General features: G+C 37.7%; 1 protein-coding gene across 3 annotated transcripts in view; it reads right to left on the bottom strand.

Annotated features, from left to right (window-relative positions):
* pcdh1b (protocadherin 1b) overlaps positions 1-19,984 on the bottom strand; it is a 172,548-nt gene that overhangs the window by 18,155 nt on the left and 134,409 nt on the right. Inside the window, exon 5 of one of the 3 annotated variants that reach the window (XM_079893440.1) lies at positions 9,475-11,011. The exons of 1 other annotated variant lie outside the window; for it this stretch is intronic. In XM_079893440.1, coding sequence (XP_079749566.1) covers positions 10,956-11,011 — 56 coding nt within the window. In that variant the 3' untranslated portion in view covers positions 9,475-10,955. Of the gene's footprint in view, positions 1-9,474; positions 11,012-19,984 lie in introns of those variants that run through there. One more of the 3 variants, XM_079893441.1, reaches the window with a different exon arrangement.

Below are 19,984 nucleotides of genomic sequence, written 5' to 3'. Positions count from 1 at the left end.
GTTGTTGTTTAGAGGAACATATTAAAGCAGTCGGCTTCCCATCCCGCCTATAAGAGTGCAGTCATGCAGATAAGTTTTGACCTTTTTGAAAGATTCTTCCCCTCAATAGGACACGTTCAGCTTTCAGAACTGCAATATGATTGTTTTGTTTGCTTCACAGTTGTGTGATGTCTCTGTTGTTATCCTTTTCTTGCTGTTGTTCTTATTCTCTCTCTCTTTCCCCCTCACTCTCTCTGCCGCTGTAGCATCATTTCATGCTCCAAATTCCAAATTTACCATCATTATCTGAGAAAATGGAAAGACAAAAAAGCAGCATTGCTTTCATTTAGCATTTTCTCTCTCCACACTGAACATGAAAACAGAACTGAGTTCTGTATTTGATCTGCGTGATGATTAGCTCCTGAAGACACAAACTTCAGGAGATAAGTCAGATCTGCCATCATTTCACATACTGTTCACATAGTAAAATGGCGTGCTGTATTAAACAGAGTTAATACAAGTTAAATCGAATAATGCCTTGGGCAAGTATCTCTCAAGTTAGACTGCCTGTGTTTCTTTTTCTATCTTGTTAGAGGCTGAAACGAGATAAGATAAACGAGAAAAAAAAAAAAAAAAAAAACTTCCAAAAGAAATCATAAGACGTCTTTTTTAGTGAGTAAGATTAGAGTAAAAACTCAAAGGAGTGAAATTTTAACTAAAATGTACCAGTGATTATCTTAAATGCCTGATTTATTGTTTTTCAATAAATAATGTGCTCTATCTCACATATCCTTCTCATAGGGGTACATTAGTTATGAATCAATGTGCACCATTGCTTACAATTCAACTTATCTTCCTTATTCTCTCTTTCTCAGGCCTCTGGGGGAGGGATGGAGCTACTGGAAGGTTTTGTGAGAGAGGAAATAGATTTGTGTCAGTATGTTATTGTTCTGGGTCAAACCCCACATTGGTCTAAATCAGTGGTTCTCAACTGGTTATTGCTTCAAGACCCAGATTCTACATCGGGAATCAAGCGTGACCCAACACACTGACAAAAAAAGTTTATTGTACAAAGCGCCATAGGAATTAAAAATGTATAAAATATAATTAGGAACCGAATGGGGCCAAAATAATAACAATTACTAAAATAAAACAAGGGTAAAATAAGGGTACAAAAGTATACATGTAATTTACCAGCTTAACACATGGAACAAAAAATAGGCAAAATAATTTATTGGCATTAGCCATGTCATAAGTAAAAAATAAAACAAAAAATAATTTGCACCAACATACCATAAAATTTGATTGAATAAGCATTCTGTCTTGCCTCATAAGTTTATGCACCCATTTATTACTTTTGTATCCTAATGATGCATGATAATATGGCTAGATCAATTTTAATACTAGCATTTAACAAATATTCCCTCCTGTTTGCGAAACAGATTTGCAACACTTTTTTTTTTTTTTCAACTGGTTGGGAGACAAATCACTAATTTAAAATATAGTCTAATGGCAGAATAGTCTATCTATCAATTAGCACAAGATTCTAAAGTTGGGACGCCCACCTGAATTCACAGGATTTGGAAACCAGTGACTCTTCAAAGGAAAACAACGCAGAACAGCCCAAAGAACCCTTATATGCTCCATATCTCTTCTGTTTTGTCTTCTCCTTTCTTCTCCACCAAAAAAAGTGTGCACAGAATCAAGGGCTTTCAACATTTAAGGTGAAATATAGGAAGTGTGTATGCTGTATGTGTGTGTGTGCTGCCGAACTTGTTTGATTCATTATTAAACACAATCCATTTTTACCTCTGCTACTGATAGTGGGCAAAGCTCCCAGCTTTAATTCCCTTGCATTGCAGATTAGAAGCTGAATAACAATAGAAAAGAGTGAGACAAGAAAGTTGAGTGCACAATGCCATTATTACTTTTCAGTTTTTTTTCCCCTCCACTTCACTTCCACTATGTATCTCTCTGACAAGTACGGTGCTAATGTTTGAGGTTGAAAGACGGGGAACATCCTATCATCCATTTTCAGCTCAGCACGATGTATGATGCTTTCTGACTCTCCCTAGCAGAACATCGAGGACAGGTCATTGTTATGATTCCCTTGGCTTTGGGGTCTTATAAGGTAACGTAGTAGGGTAGGAATGAAATAGGGATGGTTGAAAAAAATTAAACTACCTCCTTTCTGGATTTGCTGATTACAAAGTGATTTTAGGGAGAAAATAAATTAGATTGATTCAAAAAGCCACAGAGGCTCTAACAAGCAAATGTGCACAAGTCTCATACACTCTATTTGCAACATTGCATCCGACCAAGTACAACTTGTACCACACTTCCTCTGCAAGTTGCAAAACAAGAAACAACCATAAATAAAAGCTTTGTGTCTGACTGCTATCCCCGCTCTAGAAACCTTAAGGAAAGAGCTTTGATTTTAAATGGAAATTAATGCCATTTTCCTCTTGAGGGAACCCCTAAAGTCAAATACAGTTGCTCACTCTACTGATAATAAAGGGCAGAACGAGCATAAATATGCATTTCATAAGATCTTAAAGGCGACATAACATTAAAAGCCTTGACAGTTTGAGCAACACTGGTAGTTTAAGAGTAAAAACAGTCTGATGAGGGTGAAATTACATAACTATTGATAATAATAAATGTTTCTTGAGCACCACATTAGCATATTCAAATGGATTCTGAAGGATCATGTGACACTGAAGACTGGAGTAAGGATGCTGAACACCTTTCCATCACAGGAATGTGATGTGTGGGGGAAAAGAATTGTGTATTTTAAATGTAATATTTAATTGTGTGTATTTAGGATACATAACATTCTAGTCATGAAATTAGTTTTAGCAAAACAAACATGTTGGCCATTTTTACAATGTTTAAATAAAACAGAATGTTTACAGAATGTTATCAAATAAAAAATGTGATTTAAAACGCGATGGAAATGAGAATTCTCCTATGGTGCATGGGCGTCCCATGTTGAACATTGAAAGTTTGAAAAATGAGGCTTGTGGGAGTTAAAAAAGTGTGTTTTAAGAAAGTCCACAGAGTCAAAGGTGCTGATAGCTGAAGAAGAGGAACTGGTTAAAAGAACAAAGCTCATGGTGATGTTTAAAGTTGATAGAAAGAGTAGTTTTAGGAGGCAAAAACGGACAGAGAAGAGCCACAAACAATACTGAAGGACATGTCAGTGTTAGTGTGGTGTAAGTGTGTAAAGCATACAGACACAATATACTCACAATTGTGTGTGTGTTTCGTGTGTCAGAGAGCTCTGAAGGCCAGTGTGTGGATATGACCGCTGTGCTGCTAATTAACCAGGACAATACTTCTATTGGCCACACACTGTGAGATCTCTCCGAGGTACACATCTTTATACACACACACACACACACACACACACACACACACACACACACACACACACACACACACACACACACTCTGCGGGAACTCGCCCACAGAGAGATCCAGCACAGAGGAGCAAAGTGTCCCCTGATAGCACTGCTAGCACTCTCTCACACACAAGCACACGCTACACACCCTGACTTCAAAGGGTAACAATCACACCTGTGAAGCCTGGGATATTCATTTTAGCCTCTGAAATGGCTGATAACTTAATATAAGTGCATATCTGAAATAACAAGTCTAGCTTTTTTGGAGGCTAAATACTAAAGTATTTTAGATGACTGTTAGCTTCGAAGCTATCAATATGCTAATGTGCATTTTTTTAATTTGCTAGAAAACAGCCAAAATGTTAAGATAGATAGCTATTCTGCTCAGTGGTATATACATATTTTTGACAATAAAATGTTCTTCTGAATAAGTCCAACTAGTGATAGCAAGTAGCAAATTATTCATTTGCGGTGTACCATTAAATAAAAGCTACTGGCTATTTAAAAATGAAAAGTTTGATATTTTATAATAAAATACTCAATTCTATCTCAGCTGTAGAGGGGGGAAAAAAACAGTTATTTCTCCAGAAAGTGAAAAGTGCCAAATTAGTGCTCAACTAGCTTTAAAGAGCACAGTTTCTTTTGATTTAAAACATTACATTTGTCAAACCACTTCATGAGTTCTTTAAGGTACAGATTTCAGTTTGTGATCTCACTGCTTTACATATTGTAAATTGACAGGACAAAAAAGAATAAAGGCATTTGTTTCAACACTCTTTGGCTGAAAGCAGTAGTATTTTCAGCTCAAAGCGAATTTGTTCTCTGACATTTAGGAATGAGCAAGACTTTGGCCCACCAACGCTGACCTGAGTTCAGAACGTAGAGGTGTTCGGTGACTGATGTTTGTGGGGCTTTTCGTTACAAGTGTCTGCCCACGTCCTCTGTGCTCTAGAATAACAAGTGCCCACGGGTATCAGTGGCACACTCATGCCAGTTCAAGCCATGCCAGGGCAGAGCGGCCTAACTGGGGCAGAAACACATTCGCCCTGTGGCTTAACAGAAACCCTATCCAAAGAAAACACGCCCACACATGAAATCCTATACCCTCATCCAAAAGCACTAGGGGTGTAAGAAATAAACTGGTTGTGAGTGAGTGAGTGCGTGTTTGTGTCCAAGACTTCATTTTCAATTCAGCTGTACACCTGTGCTAAGCACCACTACCAAAGAGTCTGTGTGAGCCACTATAACAGGGCAGCTCAGTAATAGTCTCCCCTCTGACCCACATGAGGCTAGAACAACATAACACAGGAGGAGAGACAAACAACAGCTAATCCTCTGCGCACACAACAGCACTGCAATGGAGCCCATTAATAAGAGAGGATTAGCCAATGCTAACGCTAACGAGCGTCTTCGCCACAGGAGCACATTTCCTCTCTATCAGATATCTGCTTATCCCTGCCTGTCCCTCACTCCCTTCTCAACCTGTCTGTCTGTCACGCATAGCGCTGTAAGGTTTGCAGAGACTGAAAACAATTAAGGGCATATGGCGAGCAGCGGGAGACAGGACAGAAGTGAAAGAAAACAAATTGAGATGAACTCTGACAAGTGAAGAAAACAGTGGCAACTCTTACAAAAAACTAAATGTGACCTGTGGTGAGAACATGAAATAAATATTTTTCTATTTTTGGAGCTGTGGTGTGCCAACTTTCTCTTCCTATCTCACGGTTGAGACTTTTTTACTTGTAATTGTGACTTTAAATCTCACAATGTGACTATTTTTATAATAATTGCAACTTTATATCGCACATTGTGACTTTGTTTCTCATAATTTTGACTTATATCTCACAATGTGATATTTTCTCGTAATTCATACTTTATATTACATCCCGCATTTGCGATTTAAACCTTCCTTACATTGTAACGGAAGTAGTGGCAGACAATTTCTTCCATATTGTGACGTACATCTGAGTGAAACAAATCATCAAGGGAGTGGACTTAGTTTTATCTATTAGAAGGGGTTGAAGACAGATCTGAATGCGAGCTTGCAGTTGATTGTACAAAAGGGGCGGGATTTAAACAGACAAAATCATTGGAGGAGTATGGCATACGCCACCAGAGAAGTCATTTTCCCAAAGATCGGGTCTAAATAAATTTACTCTAAATAAATAAATATATAAAAGGAAACATTTCCATGGATGTATTGTTCATAATAAGATGCATTTAGAAAATAGAAAAGGTGATTTTCATTTCATACCTACTTTAATTTCATAATTATTATTATTATTGTTACTTTTATTTTGAGGCAGGAACTAATTTCCATAAAAAGATGACAGAATATGTGAAGTGAGTCAATCTAAATCTGAACATTTGAATAATGCTCAGTCAAAATGGAATGGATTAACAAACAAACTGCCAATCTTTACCCTGTGTGAAGATGGTGGAATAAGTCAAATCTGCATATGCAAAAGAAAGGGATAGTCTGTGGAGTGTGAGAGATGGAAGGTAATTTGGAAAACAGTGAGGAAGGAGGTGGAGAGAGTGGATTATGCTGTGAGCTGGCGCTGTCAGGCTTGGCTAGGCTGGCACAGAAGCGCAGCACTGTAATAAGCACCCTCTGTTTGCCCAGCACTAGCCCAGCATTGTGCCAGTTCGAGTGGACGGGCCAAAACCGACCCACAAAACACTAAAGACCTCGCTAATGGGATTCTCTTTACAGTCAGGCATGTCCTTAGCCAGCCTGAGCAGGGCACTGGGATATAGTCGTGTGAGGACCCTGGGGGATATACAGATCTGAGAATAGCGTGGCTGTGTCCGTATATTTGAAACTAGAACACATCTGTGCTAGAGGTGTTGGAAACGCGCTGAGCATGTGAGTTTGCCTGTACTGATTGATAGTGTGGTAACAGGTAAATGCCCTGTTTAGCCAAACACTGCCTCACACCATCTGTCTGAGAGCATTCACAGCCGGTTCACGTAGGTAGTGCCCTTAAGACAAACATACAAATGCAGACGCACATATACACACATGCCGCAAAGACTTAATGTTCACTCAAGCCTACTTATGCAGACAAAATGATTGTGTGTGTAAGTCGGGAGGCCTTTTGCCACAGGGCAGCACCTAGCATGTCAAACAGCATTTTAGAGGCAAGAGTCAACGTTGTTTATTTGCTTATACAGTGCAGGGTGACTGAAGGAAAAAAAAAGATATTGCTTTGATATCATTTGTACTCACAATTATGATTTAAGTAAACTTAAACCTGATTACCACTGGAAAGGATCAGGAAACAAGGATTTTTATAGGGCAAGAAAAATGCCAAAATATTGTATATTTGTAAAACTTGTTGCAAACTTATTTTTTATGTATATTTTAGAAATAGAATTGTATATGAATTCATTTAACAAAATTGCTAAATTAAATTGCTTTGTATTTTTAAACAGATATAATTGATTAATTTACTTTTTAAAACAGCATTATGCTGAAGCTGCAAATTTTATCTGAATATTTAGTTAATTTCACCTCAACAAAAGAATCTACAAAATCTATAAAATGCCACAAAAAAAAAACAAAAAAAAATTACAGTTAACATCTAAAACTCAAATTTAAAAATTCTAAACTTTAATATATACAGTACATCATAAAAAAATAAAATAAACTTGTCAAATCACATCTAGAATTAAAATGTACAAACTTTAAATTCAAAACCATGGAATGTTGCAAAAACAATGTTTTTACGTCACATTTAGATATTTGCAAAAAAAAAAAAAATAAATAAAAAATAAAAATAATTACTAGCTCCATATATTTTTTTCATGTGAGACCAATCGTATTCCTTTAAAAAGAAAAACGTGAGAAGCTCAGATCTTCTCTAGAGGAGCTGTAGCTCTGGTGGACAATGATATATATCATTAATTAGGCCTGCAAGTTATGGTTTAATTAAATTCAGTTGGATTTTAAATACCTTCAGTTGCTAGCTGACATCACCGCTATCTCTCACAGCCCACTCGTACACACATGCACGATGTGTTTGTGCAAGGTGTGAGTGGAAATACAAAAAGCATGTCTTTCATCTTGTCATCAAGCTCTGCCTGAATTAGAACGTGAAAATAGAGTCGCAGTTTCCTGGGATGTGTTTTGTGATTACTGCTACTACACCCTCTCAAGCAAAACACACGCACAAACACACACACCTGTACCCTCACCCTGCACTCCTTTAATGATCCATTCAATATTGTTTTGGACCTTAAATACTACTCAGAAATAGGGATAGCAGTAACAATAGCTCTGTTGATTTCTTCCTGCTGAACAAAAATGTCACATTCTGTCGTCTCTCTCCTTGACCACCTTTTGGGTACTGATATGCAAATGCCGGAGTGTTGTTCTTTTCGCTCTGAGAAAGGAAAAAAAAATTGTTGATCGCTGCTTTATGATTCAACAGAGACTGTGAAGGAAAAAAAAAAATACAAAAGCACTGTCTATTTCAAAAACACATTTACAGTTCACCTAAATAACAATTCAAATGTGTTTTTGCATTATGCATTTTTGTCTTTCATCAGCTCTTCATCAGTCTTCTTTTGCAGTTGTCATATTCGACATTCTCAGTTTCTTGTGACTTATAAAAGACTTACAGTATAAAAAACACCATCAAGATTACTGTTACTATGTGTAGAGTTTTTTTGTTTGTTTGTTTTTTGTCACTTTTGATCAATTTAATGCATCCTTATCCAAATGTATTAATGCATTATATAAAATATCAAACCAAATACATTTCTTTTAGAAAAAGATTAAACAGACCTAAAGTAAAACTTTTTTTTTACTTTCTGATTTCATACTGTACCTGCAAAATTTGTTTGGCAAATTGTTTATAAAACTATATATATATTAGTGGTGGGCCGTTATCGGCGTTAACGTGCTGCGTTAACGTGAGACTCTTATCGGGCGATAAAAAAAATATCGCCGTTAATCTATTCTCAAAGTTGGGTTGGGAGCTGGGTCTATACTACAAGCTATGATGACTTTCACCTTGATATTTTATCGCGGATGTATACCTAGCCGAATTCGGTTCGGTGTTCGGTACGCATTTTCAAACCGATGGATCATTGGATCATTTTTCCTGCCGACCAAAATTTCGTTATTTCAAATGTAGGCGGGTCGCGCATGGCAAGCGCGCTCATAATGTAAGAGACGCCGGCGCGACCACAACATTGTCCGACATCAAATGGCAATTTGGCAAACGTAATGTAAGCGGAACGAAACTGAGCTACTCCTTATTGTGTGGTTGAAGGACCGTTTATCAGTTTGGACCAAAGCAGCGCGAGCCGATCGTGATCATGCGACACTGTTACTACACAGCGCTAAGAGATCCAGTAAAGAAAGCATTTGAATTCGCCACTGAAGTAATAACATCGCTGCGAGATCTAGTGAGAAACATTCACATTTCTCCTTATTAAAAATAGACCTTTGTTTATAACTACTACAATATTAGGCTACATTTCATTTTTTCCAAGGAGCTGTTTTGTTTTATATGCTCATAAGAAGAGTCTATTATAGCTCCATCATTGCTCAAAGTAAAAAAAAATATATATACAAAAATCATACTTTATTATGTTAGTTTTAATAATAATAATAAAAATCTCTGGCATTTCTTCACAAGTTCTTTTAAATGTCACTTTGTATTTAAGAAACACGTGCCCTTTAGTCATTATTTGGGTAGCACACATTCTGAATGCCTTCGGCAGAATTCAAATGAGCCACTTTAATCTAGATTAATCTAGATTAATTCAAAGATTACAGTGATATTAATCTAGATTAAAAAAATAATCTATGACCACCACAAATATATATATATATATATATAGGAAATGCATGAAGTACCTAGGAGTATTATGCCAATACCATGATGCATGACTATGGTGATCATTCAGTACCATAGTATATATTAAAATACCATGGTACTGTATCAGCATCTAATGTCATCACATTATGTTTTGTTTTTTCTGTTTTTTTTATTTTTTATTTTTCTATGTCAATCCAAAAACAGCTGGTCTCATGCATTTAAACTGCTATTAGTAAAACTACAGACACAGCAAGTGGATGTTGATAAGTCCATTTATTGTACTAAAAATGGCTGAATACAAAGTACATTCACAAGAACAGCACTTTCTGCTAGACTGTCTGCAGAGCCGACAGAATCTCTATCACTGGCTTAATGTAAGTAAATGACTCATGACATTAATCTAACCTTCCTATCTACTGCTTTTGTAATCACTGTCTCAGACATACAGAGAAGTAAAATTCCATACTGTATGTGATCATAAAATAACTTTTCACATTACGGACGTACTGTCAGGTGTACCATATATTCATATATATTTGATAAATATCATTCAAAGCTAGTTACATATTTACACATTCCCAATGTAGAGACGGAGGAACGTCAATGACTACAATATTCACATCAGTATGTGTTCTCAGTTCAAAGGCAAACGTGTATTTGGCGTCTGTGTTACATTGTGGCACAGTCATTGGTGTGAGGCAAAGTGGTCATTGCCTTCATAGCGCGAGAGAGAGAGAGAGAGAGAGAGAGAGAGAGAGAGAGAGAGAGAGAGAGAGAGAGAGAGAGAGAGAGAGAGAGAGAGACTGGAATGAAGTTTATGTTACAGTCAAACAATCTAATTAACAAACGTGACTGGCTGATACTCTATGGCACTGAGCTCCGTTTGGTTTAGAGTAGCCAAAACAGAGATAATGTTCTCACCTAAGCATAATCTTTGCTCTTGCTTCTTTTCACTAAGGGGCTTTTGGAGGGGAGACGAGAATGAGAAAGGGGAAAATATAAACTGAAATGTGAAGTCTTCATTCGATTCGGCTGCAAAGCAGTCTTTCCTCTTTCTCATAAACCATTCCCCGTTTTTTGTGTAGCAAGATGAGAAAGACTGAGTTATGGGAGGAAAATAGCATTGCCATATTTGATAAGAGGTCAGAGTGCATTAGAGAAGCTATTAAGTCCTCTTAGGTGGTTTTTCAATTAATGTGAATGGTCTGGCTGTGGTAGAGAAAAGGAGACAGAGAGTGAGGAGAGTGAAAAGGAGTAAGAAGGACAGAGGAAAGACATACCTACCAAACCTTGGGTGATTGCAATGATAGTAAGACTCCAGTGGGGTTCAAAGAGGACAGGAGAAGAGAGGAAGGGGGTAAGTCCATATACAAGAGTTCATAGCAAAGGGAAGAAATGCACAGCAGAGGAGAGGCAAAAATGGAGATATCACAAATCCATTAGTCCAAATTTCTTGCAGTGTCCTTAGACGAAAGATATCCGCTCCCAAAAAGCTACGGAGGAAAAAAAAACGTCATGGTTGGGGTGACAAACATCAGCGGACAGATGCCCGTTTTCAGTCAGCTTTTCCTTTCCGACTTTGTCCATTTGGTTTTCTCATTGTTTATGTATGAAAAAGGTAGTTATATATATATTTCAGAGATGAAGAGATAGGTGAAATGGCAATCTGTGACAAGAGGCAAGCTCTGTCTTACTCCCGCAGAGCAAAAAGAAAAACCTTTTGGAAAAAGAAGAATGTTTAAGGCAGTCTTTTTTGGCCGGCCCCCTTCTCTTGGTCAACGCCCGTTACTGCACCTACAAGAGGATAGATACGACTTACTACTCACGTACTGGAACGCAATACATTCCATGCAAAATATTTCTATTAAAAATAAATAAATATATATATTAATAGTGCAATTAAAACATATATTTGGACGAATATGTGTAAACAACATTAGGTGGTGAGAAGAGCAAGGGGGCAAGACCAAAAACCTGCTCTATCCATTCAAAATTTGGGATTAGAGCTCCTTTACTGTTATCAATTATTACATTTATTTTGCTGTAATGAACAGTTTTACATTGTAACTGTATATTAATGCCATTTATGTCACACAGAGAATGTACAGAACTTTTTTTTGAGGGTAAGTTGCCTTTGCAAAGTTTATTCAGAGACTGATTTGAACAAACCTGCCCCCCTATAGTCCACACTTGTATGACAGCACTGCCCAGATGGCCATGCTCTCGGTTGTTTTTTTCTCTCTGTGCTGTTGACCATTACAATATAGAAACCTAGCATTATTATTGCCAGGAAACACAAAATGAAAAAGTCATAAGTCCCCAAAAAGTTTCCATAAAATCCCTGTTACTCATCGCTAAGATACAATGTTGAGATAGACTCGTTACACAAAATAGAGCAACAGTGACTACGCTATTTTTCCACAACAGTTCCTGCTGGCCCACACTGCTTTTTACAGCAAATGACTGATCCAGAGGTCTCTCACAATGTTAGGACACAGACTCCTTTCGCAGTAGGCACAGCTTGCCTACCGGGTGCAGATCAGCAGGAGAAATGCAACTGACATTTCATCTCATCAGTAGGCAATGAGGCACTGCACAGTAACAGTTTCAGCCACTGCTTCACTGTACCCTGCTGACACAAACACCAGCTGCTGCAATCTGTCCAGAGACCAGTGCGCGCCTTACGGATCCTGCATGTCACTAATGCAGACACAGACTTTTTATCACTGCATTAAAGGTGACGCGTTGGCTTTGTATTCAGGACGGCCTGCTGCTGACCCATCGTTTTTGACGCGCAGGTGTAAGGTGCGGATGTTATGTAATGCAAAGTTTGAGATTTATTTAGGATGATTTAAACTTAAATGTACGCAGGGCTCAACAATAAGGATGGCACACATATTATATACATTTCACATACATAATATTATATTATATAAATATATATTACTCTAAAATAATAATACAAAAATCTGAGAAGCTAATAAAATCTTGTTGAGCCCTGCTTTTATTTATTTTTTATTTTTTTTAAGGTGGACAGGAATGGAATGCAAGGATAAAAGACGAAGGAAATAACATAGGCTGCAGAAATTATACAGTGAACATGACCATAATTCTACTATTGGATACAAGATGTTTTTTTTGTTTTTTTTAATGAGTGCATATGCACATATATACACAACGTCATTGGTTTATGGCTTCAGGTGCACCCAACAGGGCTTTTAGTGGCCTTGCTCAAGCTGTTTTCTCAGATCTAATCACTGAGACAAGAGCCCTTCCCTAATCCTGGTCCTCACCTCTGCAACCTCGACATCTGTCGAAGTGTGTGTATGCAGGCAGGCCCGTGAGTGTGTCGGGTAGCATCTGGGCCTAATGAGGCTCACAGCCTGCCACTGCACCCGTTTAGCACCTTCCCATGAGCACCTGCGTCAGAGGTTACCTCCTGACGTGATGTACCATTGTTGTTCTTGCAACGGGATCCCTTCCACCCGTCTCAACCCAATGATTTTCAATGAGGTTTGACTCTATAGATGGATGACCACGGAGTTATCTCAGTGCACAAGGTTTATACTCTAGTCATCAAAGATGTTACAACAATTAGTACATTTTAAAAAAGGTAGACGAATACAAAATAAAGTGTTAAAATAAGTGAGAGGGAAAAAAAGACGAAGAGGGAAAAATAGGTACAGTACCATTAAAGTTTGGATTGATGGCATTTTTGTAAAAATGACCATGAAATGATGGTCTTCATTGTCACATGATCCATCAGATATATAATAACTGTGTGTATATATATATATATATATATATATATATATATATATATATGCAAGGTAAACTTCTGATAGTAAATCTAACAAACATAAAATATGTTTGAATTATGGTCTAAAATACACAAACTGTTCACACCACTTACATCAATGAGGGACTGATTAACTTTTTTAATATACAGTTTTAACCATATATTAATTGCAGTTCTTAGTAAAGTCACCGGCCAATTGCATGCCGTTTTATTTACTTTATTCCAATTTTTCCAATGTGCTTTTTAAGCCATTCCCCAAAAACAACAACAAAAGGATGACTTTGTCCAATTGGACAACATTCCCATCTATGTATCTGCTATCTATTATTGGATGTATTGTGGTAAAATAAATAAAAGTTAACTAACCATCTGCTTACAGTGATCCCTGTACACCCCAGCCAGCTGGCTTAATAAATTACACATCCTAATAAAAACATTTTCTGGTAAAATAAAATAAAAAACAAACAACAATAAAATTTGCAACTCTTCAAAAGCCCCAAATCAAGGAAAATTAGAGGCCTCCAACCTTGTTCTGATTATTCACAATGACGACACATGGGGATAATCAACAGGCACTTGTTCAAAACCTTTAACAGGAAATGGAGTAAAAAGCGTGTTACGCCAAAGGCAGATGGCCGCAGTAAGTGGGAGTGTGACTGTTGTCAGCCTGAGCGAGATGCATTTTTCTGTTGTTAGCACTTTAAATAATTGTGCTGAGGCTAGTGATTATTTGCATAAACACCACTTAAACATAACTCAAGAGCTCTAATCCCACACCAAACAGCGTGAAAGAGAGAGATATGGAATACATTGAGACTGAGAGGGAAGGAGAGATTGCAGAGTGATTTGCTTATTTCCAGGCATTTAAATAAGTATGCTGGAAAATAAAGCAAATAAAATAAAAATAAAATAAAATTCTCCCCTATATTTTTATTTACTTTTTTGCATCCAATTTTTTGCAGCATAGCTAGCAAACCAATAAGTCTGCCCGAACGCATTCGAGTAAAACAACTAAGCTGTCTGTCAAAAATGGCAATAATGACAATTTTGAATATGGGGTCAACTTTCATTCTCCCTCCTGCTATCTGCCTTTCAGAAGGAGGATAAATGGTGCACCGGCGTCTGCCTGGCAAATGTGATCATACTTGCACTGACGCCTCATTGTTTGTTGATGTCTTTATTTATCTCTTCCTCCATTCGTCTACTTTCTTAGGGCCATTATTCATGTTGTCTAACAATCATAACCGAGCCGTTCATCAGATGGCTGAAAATAAAACCGTCTCTGTCTAAATAGGTGCGAACAAAGTGTTGGCCTCACAAAATCTCCATATCCTCCATTTCGTATCAACAGCTGAATGACTAACTGTGATTTATTGCTGCGGAAGTGTCATAGCAACAGATTTTAAGAGACGACGATGAATTGACTTGTGGTCTATAGACAATCTACTGTCTGAGAAATGTTTGCTTTGACAGCAGTGCGACTATTTGTTTGCTTTATGACTGGAGCAGCTACAGGATTTGCTTTAGTGGCCTTGCGATACTTCAGACAGTCAGCAGTCACTTGGCTCGGCAAAAAGTTCAGAAACTCTGAACTTCATTTAGAGGCTACGAGACATTCAAGGTCCTTCTTTTGTCCAGGCGGCAAATTCTTTTCTGTACTGTGAAACATACGGCTCTGTGAGAGACATGTTATGGGCAGTGCGGGGGAGGTTTGAGGGTCGACCGCATAAGTAACATTTGTTATTAATTCCACGCAGTGAGACGACGCAGCATGGATGCACGTTAGACATGTGCGTGTGCCATTGGCCCAGCATGGTACATTGAAGCATAGTGAGGGTACCTGGTTCCAGTGGGAGACAGTATGTGTGTGTCTGGGTTTGCCTTCCAAAACCCATTGAGGGTGCCTAGGAAAGGGGATGCACCCTTGGCATCACACAGGGTACAGCAGCTGTCGTGATGACCTATCCATAACACCGTGTCCTAACCAGACGCGACATGACACTGCGACATGCGATAAAAGGTATCTTTTCTGTTAAGAGTTTTCGACAACGATACGCGACAAGTATGTGCAATGCCACAGCTGGAACAACAACATACAAAGTATGACAGTGATAATATCAGTTAGTGATTGTGTGCTTTCTTTATTGTTAAAAGAATTGAATGTGTTTAAATACATTTTGCTTGACCTTGATCATAGCCTCTGAAAGCAACAATGGATAATTCACCTCAGATCTGGAAAATAAAGGCAACGAGAACTTTCAAACTGTGAATTCAACATAAACAAAGTGTGTTCTATGTCAAAGATGGTTTCAGTCACTCACTATGTAGTTTTATTCATTTTAAAATTGTGTAATATTTATGAATTTGATTATTTACTTATCCATTTCAGTCATGGAATGAATGGACCTTAGTGCTGTGAGGGATAGAAGTACAGTGTGTTCAATGGAACGCACTATTGTTTACTATTGTAACATACTGATTGTTCAGATGATGAAATGTCTTTCTGAAAAAAAAAAAAAAAAAAGCAGTAAAAAAAAAAAAAAAAAAATACAGTTTAAAAAAAAAAAAGAAAAAAAAAAAGAAATACAGTGCATGCAGTTGTAAAGACTGGAAGTCAATACCCGCAGCCTCGTTTTCATCCGCGTTAAATGCAATATGATATCTAACCAAAGGTCTATGAATCAGTGTGTTTGGAGAGGAACTCATTAAGGAGACGCTAATACCCGACTTTAGTTGTCTTTTTATCTTTTTAAACTAGATGAACGCAATAGTGGAACCGACAGCTTAAACTTTGCACAGAAATTTGCCCAAAAAAGTCTAAATAATTTACTGTTTTCATAGTCAGAATAGCTCACTTCTTGAAGAAAAACCTGGGGCTATAAGATTTTTCTCTTTAGCCAAACCCAACAAGCATTTAAGTCTTATTATTCAACTCTCTCTGCATTATGATGACACTGAAATGTCAAAGTAAAATAAAAAAAATGTAAACCCTAGTGCATATTTTCTCTATAACATCATAAAGTTGTGTGTCTACTGTATGTGTGTGTGGGCCTAGTTGAGATGCCGCACAGATAGTTCATCCATGAGCGCTCAGCTGTAACTGCCATGATGTCAGAGGATCTATCCAGCCCAGAGACAAAAGTACTGTGAGTGACTGTTTAGAGATCCAGGCGGCACTGACAATGCCTCTGTGAAGGGAGGGGGAAAGATTCTGTAACTGTCGAAGCACCGGATCTGAAAGAGACTTCTTAGACTGCTGGAGTGTTTCATGCATTCCTCTTTCATTCGTTCTGCACTTCCTGCTTTGGATTTTCTCAGACGACAGCTCACTCATCAGACTCTGTAAAGAAGTGGCTGATACAATAAAGGCAAGGTTGTCTAATCGTGTGGCCAACTTCGTCTCCATGCTAACATATGACTATTAATCCTCTTAGCTAGCACTGGGTCTCTTCATCTCATGTTTTTATGTCTACCTCCCTCTCATCCTTTTGCCATCCTCCGTTTTTCTTTCCTACGGATTAAGTATTTATGGGACAGGGGTTGTTTAAGCTTCATGTTGAGCCAGATGTCAAAACTTTTTTTCACTGCTCTATAGAATATTCGGTTTTGAATGGCCAATTGCAGTATTTTGTAGTGAAATATTTTGCTAAACATTGTTCAAGGAAAGGGATTGCCTTCCTAACATGTGTCATACATATACATGTTATCATATGCAATCTCACCACGCCATCTCGCCACTACACTTATAAAAGACACCAATAATGTATTATTGTTAATTATTGACTGACACAAATCTTGCACCAATTAATATTGTTATTAGCCTAACTAGAGTTGCCAAGTGGTGTAGCAACTTATGGCTTTGATATATAACATGCGGTCGCGTGTGCATTTATCAGTATTTTAAAATGACTTTAAAATGAGAGCGGTCTCATCGAATCAGGATTTAAAACTGTTTTAGAATCAGTATATACATTATGACTGGCTGACTGCACATTACCACTTACATATTTCATTTCTCTTTGCTAGTATTCATTGCAAAAGCTATCTGGAAAACTGTCAACTGTCATAGGCTTCTGTAAAAAATAATAAATATACTTTTAAAATAGGTAAAAACATCTAGCCCAGAAAAATAAAAAAATACAAATCAATAACATTTTCACAAGGATGAGGTTTTGGTGATCACACAAATCTACAGAGTAGATGGTAAGAGACTGTTTCCTTCCTGCCACTGGCTTCCACTCGTCAGATCACAGTCTTTAAAAACTCTTTGATCACTAGAGACGAGAGAAAAGTGAGAGAGAGGCAGCTAATTGCTTGTTGACGGAGATAAAATCCATGTTTTTCACATGAACTGGCATCGGTCATTAAACTGACATGCTTCGTTAACAACTGTGCATTCTGTTGATTTTCGTTGCAACAAATGTTTACAGTGAAGACCGCTGTCAGATACCGACTACAAACCTGGTTAGACCTCAATTAGATATTGAAAGCTTTGATCCATTTATTTATTTTATTTCCTATAGTTTGAGCTATTTACTTGGTTTTCTTCTCCTTTTGCTACCCTGGTTCTACCTTGGGATGTCCATCCCACAGTTACTACAGGTTGCACCAGCTCCAGTTTGGATCCAACCTTTGCAATGTTTTCAGGTGACACTGACAATTCTGAACATTAACTTTGGATTGACATGAACAACTTTCAATTATCCTAATACTGTAATATTATTCTTATATTGTAATCATTACAAGCACAAGTTGTAGTTGCTACCTAAGGGCCGTGACACACCAAGAGCCTTCAGTGAATGTCTGTGGGTTTTTGCTGTGTGTTTTCTTCACGTCCGCTCTATTCCTTTGTTATGCACTTTCTGCTTTTCTCAGATGACAGCTCACTCATTAGACTCTGTAAAGTAGTGGCTGATACAATAAAGGCAAGGTTGACTAATCGTGTGGCCAACTTCGTCTCCATGCCAACATATGACTATTAATCCTCTTAGCTAGCACAGGGTCTCTTCATCTCATGTTTTTATGTCTACCTCCCTCTCATCCTTTTGCCATCCTCCGTTTTTCTTTCCTACAGTTTAAGTATTTATGGGACAGGAGATATTGATTTGAGATGAAACCGTTTTTAAATCGTACCTGTTTGTTATCTTATGATCCATTACAGTGTACAAAACAATCTTCACAAAATGGCAGCAACTGCGTTTGTATGAAACAAAAGAGAGCGAGTCTGCGATTACATAATTAAATAACTGTACACAAAATACTGATTTGAGTTTTAATAGCCTATTTTATTAGCTCACCAAACGCAAAACTTCCACGAGGAAAAACTGTTCCTAGCGAGCGTAAAGCACCGACATCAGTTATCAATTTTTACCGGTTGTTATCAGGGGATAACATATCACTGGATGGCAGGATTGACCAATCAGAATCAAGTATTCCACAGAGCCATGTAATAAAGATAGATATTTCCTCACAAGCAGGTGCAGAACACACATGCTAGTTGGCAATCGCCTGTAGACCTTTTGGTGTGTTCAAGCGCATCTTTTTAGCCGATGCAAAGCGACAACACAGTGTAACTGAATGTAACACAGTGTAACAACACACTGAATAATGAAGTATATAACATGTACTGTATCATAGATGTATACTCTTAAAAATAAAGGTTCCAAAAAGGTTTTTTTTTTTTTTTTACAGCAATGCCATTTTTTACAGCAAATTTTTTTCTAAATGCTAAAGAACCATTCTGTGAACATAACATTTTTTTTTCCCAAAGAACAATTTAATAATCTAATGAACCTTTTTCAACTAAAGAACCTTTTGTGCATAGGATATTAAAGGTTATTCATGGGACCATTAAGAACCTTTATTTTTAAGAGTGTATATTACTGCAAAATGGACATATTGATACACACATTTATGGCTAATAGCAAAATCCTTCTTAAACTGTGACTTTAAAACAAGCATTTTATGTAAAGCTGCTTTGAAACATTATGTATTGTGAAAAGCACAATACAAATAAACCTGAATTGAGTTAAATGATGTGTGATAGGATTGTTAGTATGCAGGATGGGTCGATATATTGATGTATCTTTTTGTATGAATCAATGTTGTAAACACGTATACCGCTTATACAAGGGATTTCCTCTTTCAACAACACCGACATGTATTCAGTGCAGAGTATCTCTCTCCCATCTACCACTAGCTCAAATTCCTCCAGATGAGTGGATGTGCTCTAGTGACAGCAGCTGACCCGTGATGTGTATTTCCTCCCCCTAAGGAGTTGTTAGTGTGGCGATATACACATGCACGGATGCACTGTGCAGCCTCCGAGCACTGTGGGACCTCTCTACAATCACTGGCTCCTTTCCACAGTGTGAGCACGACTCCCTGTGCCCTGGGCAAGATCAGACCCCACTGTTCCTCAAAGTGTGTGAGCCTGTGTATAAAGCTGGAAAAAGAGGGAGACAGATGATAGAGACACCCCTCTGTTTTAAAATCTGCTGTAAGCTCACATATAAATGTTACTCAGCCATCCTTTGTGTGTAACTACTATGTTTCAGTGAAGCTCTCTTTGTTTTGCAAAAAAGCCTATTATAACTGCAGATTTGTATTGGGTCAGCGGCATGTAATCATTATCTGGGAAAACACATGGAGATGAAAAGGAAAGAATTGATCTTTTTCCTGAACTCCAAAAGAGAGAAGGTCTCTGGGTAATTAGCAGCTCATTTCCAATAAATTATGCTGAATTCATCTGTGAAGTTCAACTGCTGTATACTAAAGAGAGAGAGGAAAATATAAAAACAGAGGGAGAGAAAGAGAATAGTGCGAGACAGACCCGGTGTGCCAGTGGGAAATACTGTAGGTAGCCAGACGCCACCCAGCATGGCCCCTAGTGACCCCTGGAAAGCAGCCAACACAATGCCTCAATGACAAAAAAAAAAAAAAAAGTTGTTTTTTTTTTCTTCTTTTCA

This window comes from Squalius cephalus, assembly GCF_949319135.1.
Source record: "Squalius cephalus genome assembly, chromosome: 14".
Taxonomy (NCBI): Eukaryota; Metazoa; Chordata; class Actinopteri; order Cypriniformes; family Leuciscidae; genus Squalius; species Squalius cephalus.
Note: the sequence above shows the minus strand (reverse complement) of the source record. Positions and strands in the feature narration are given on the sequence as shown.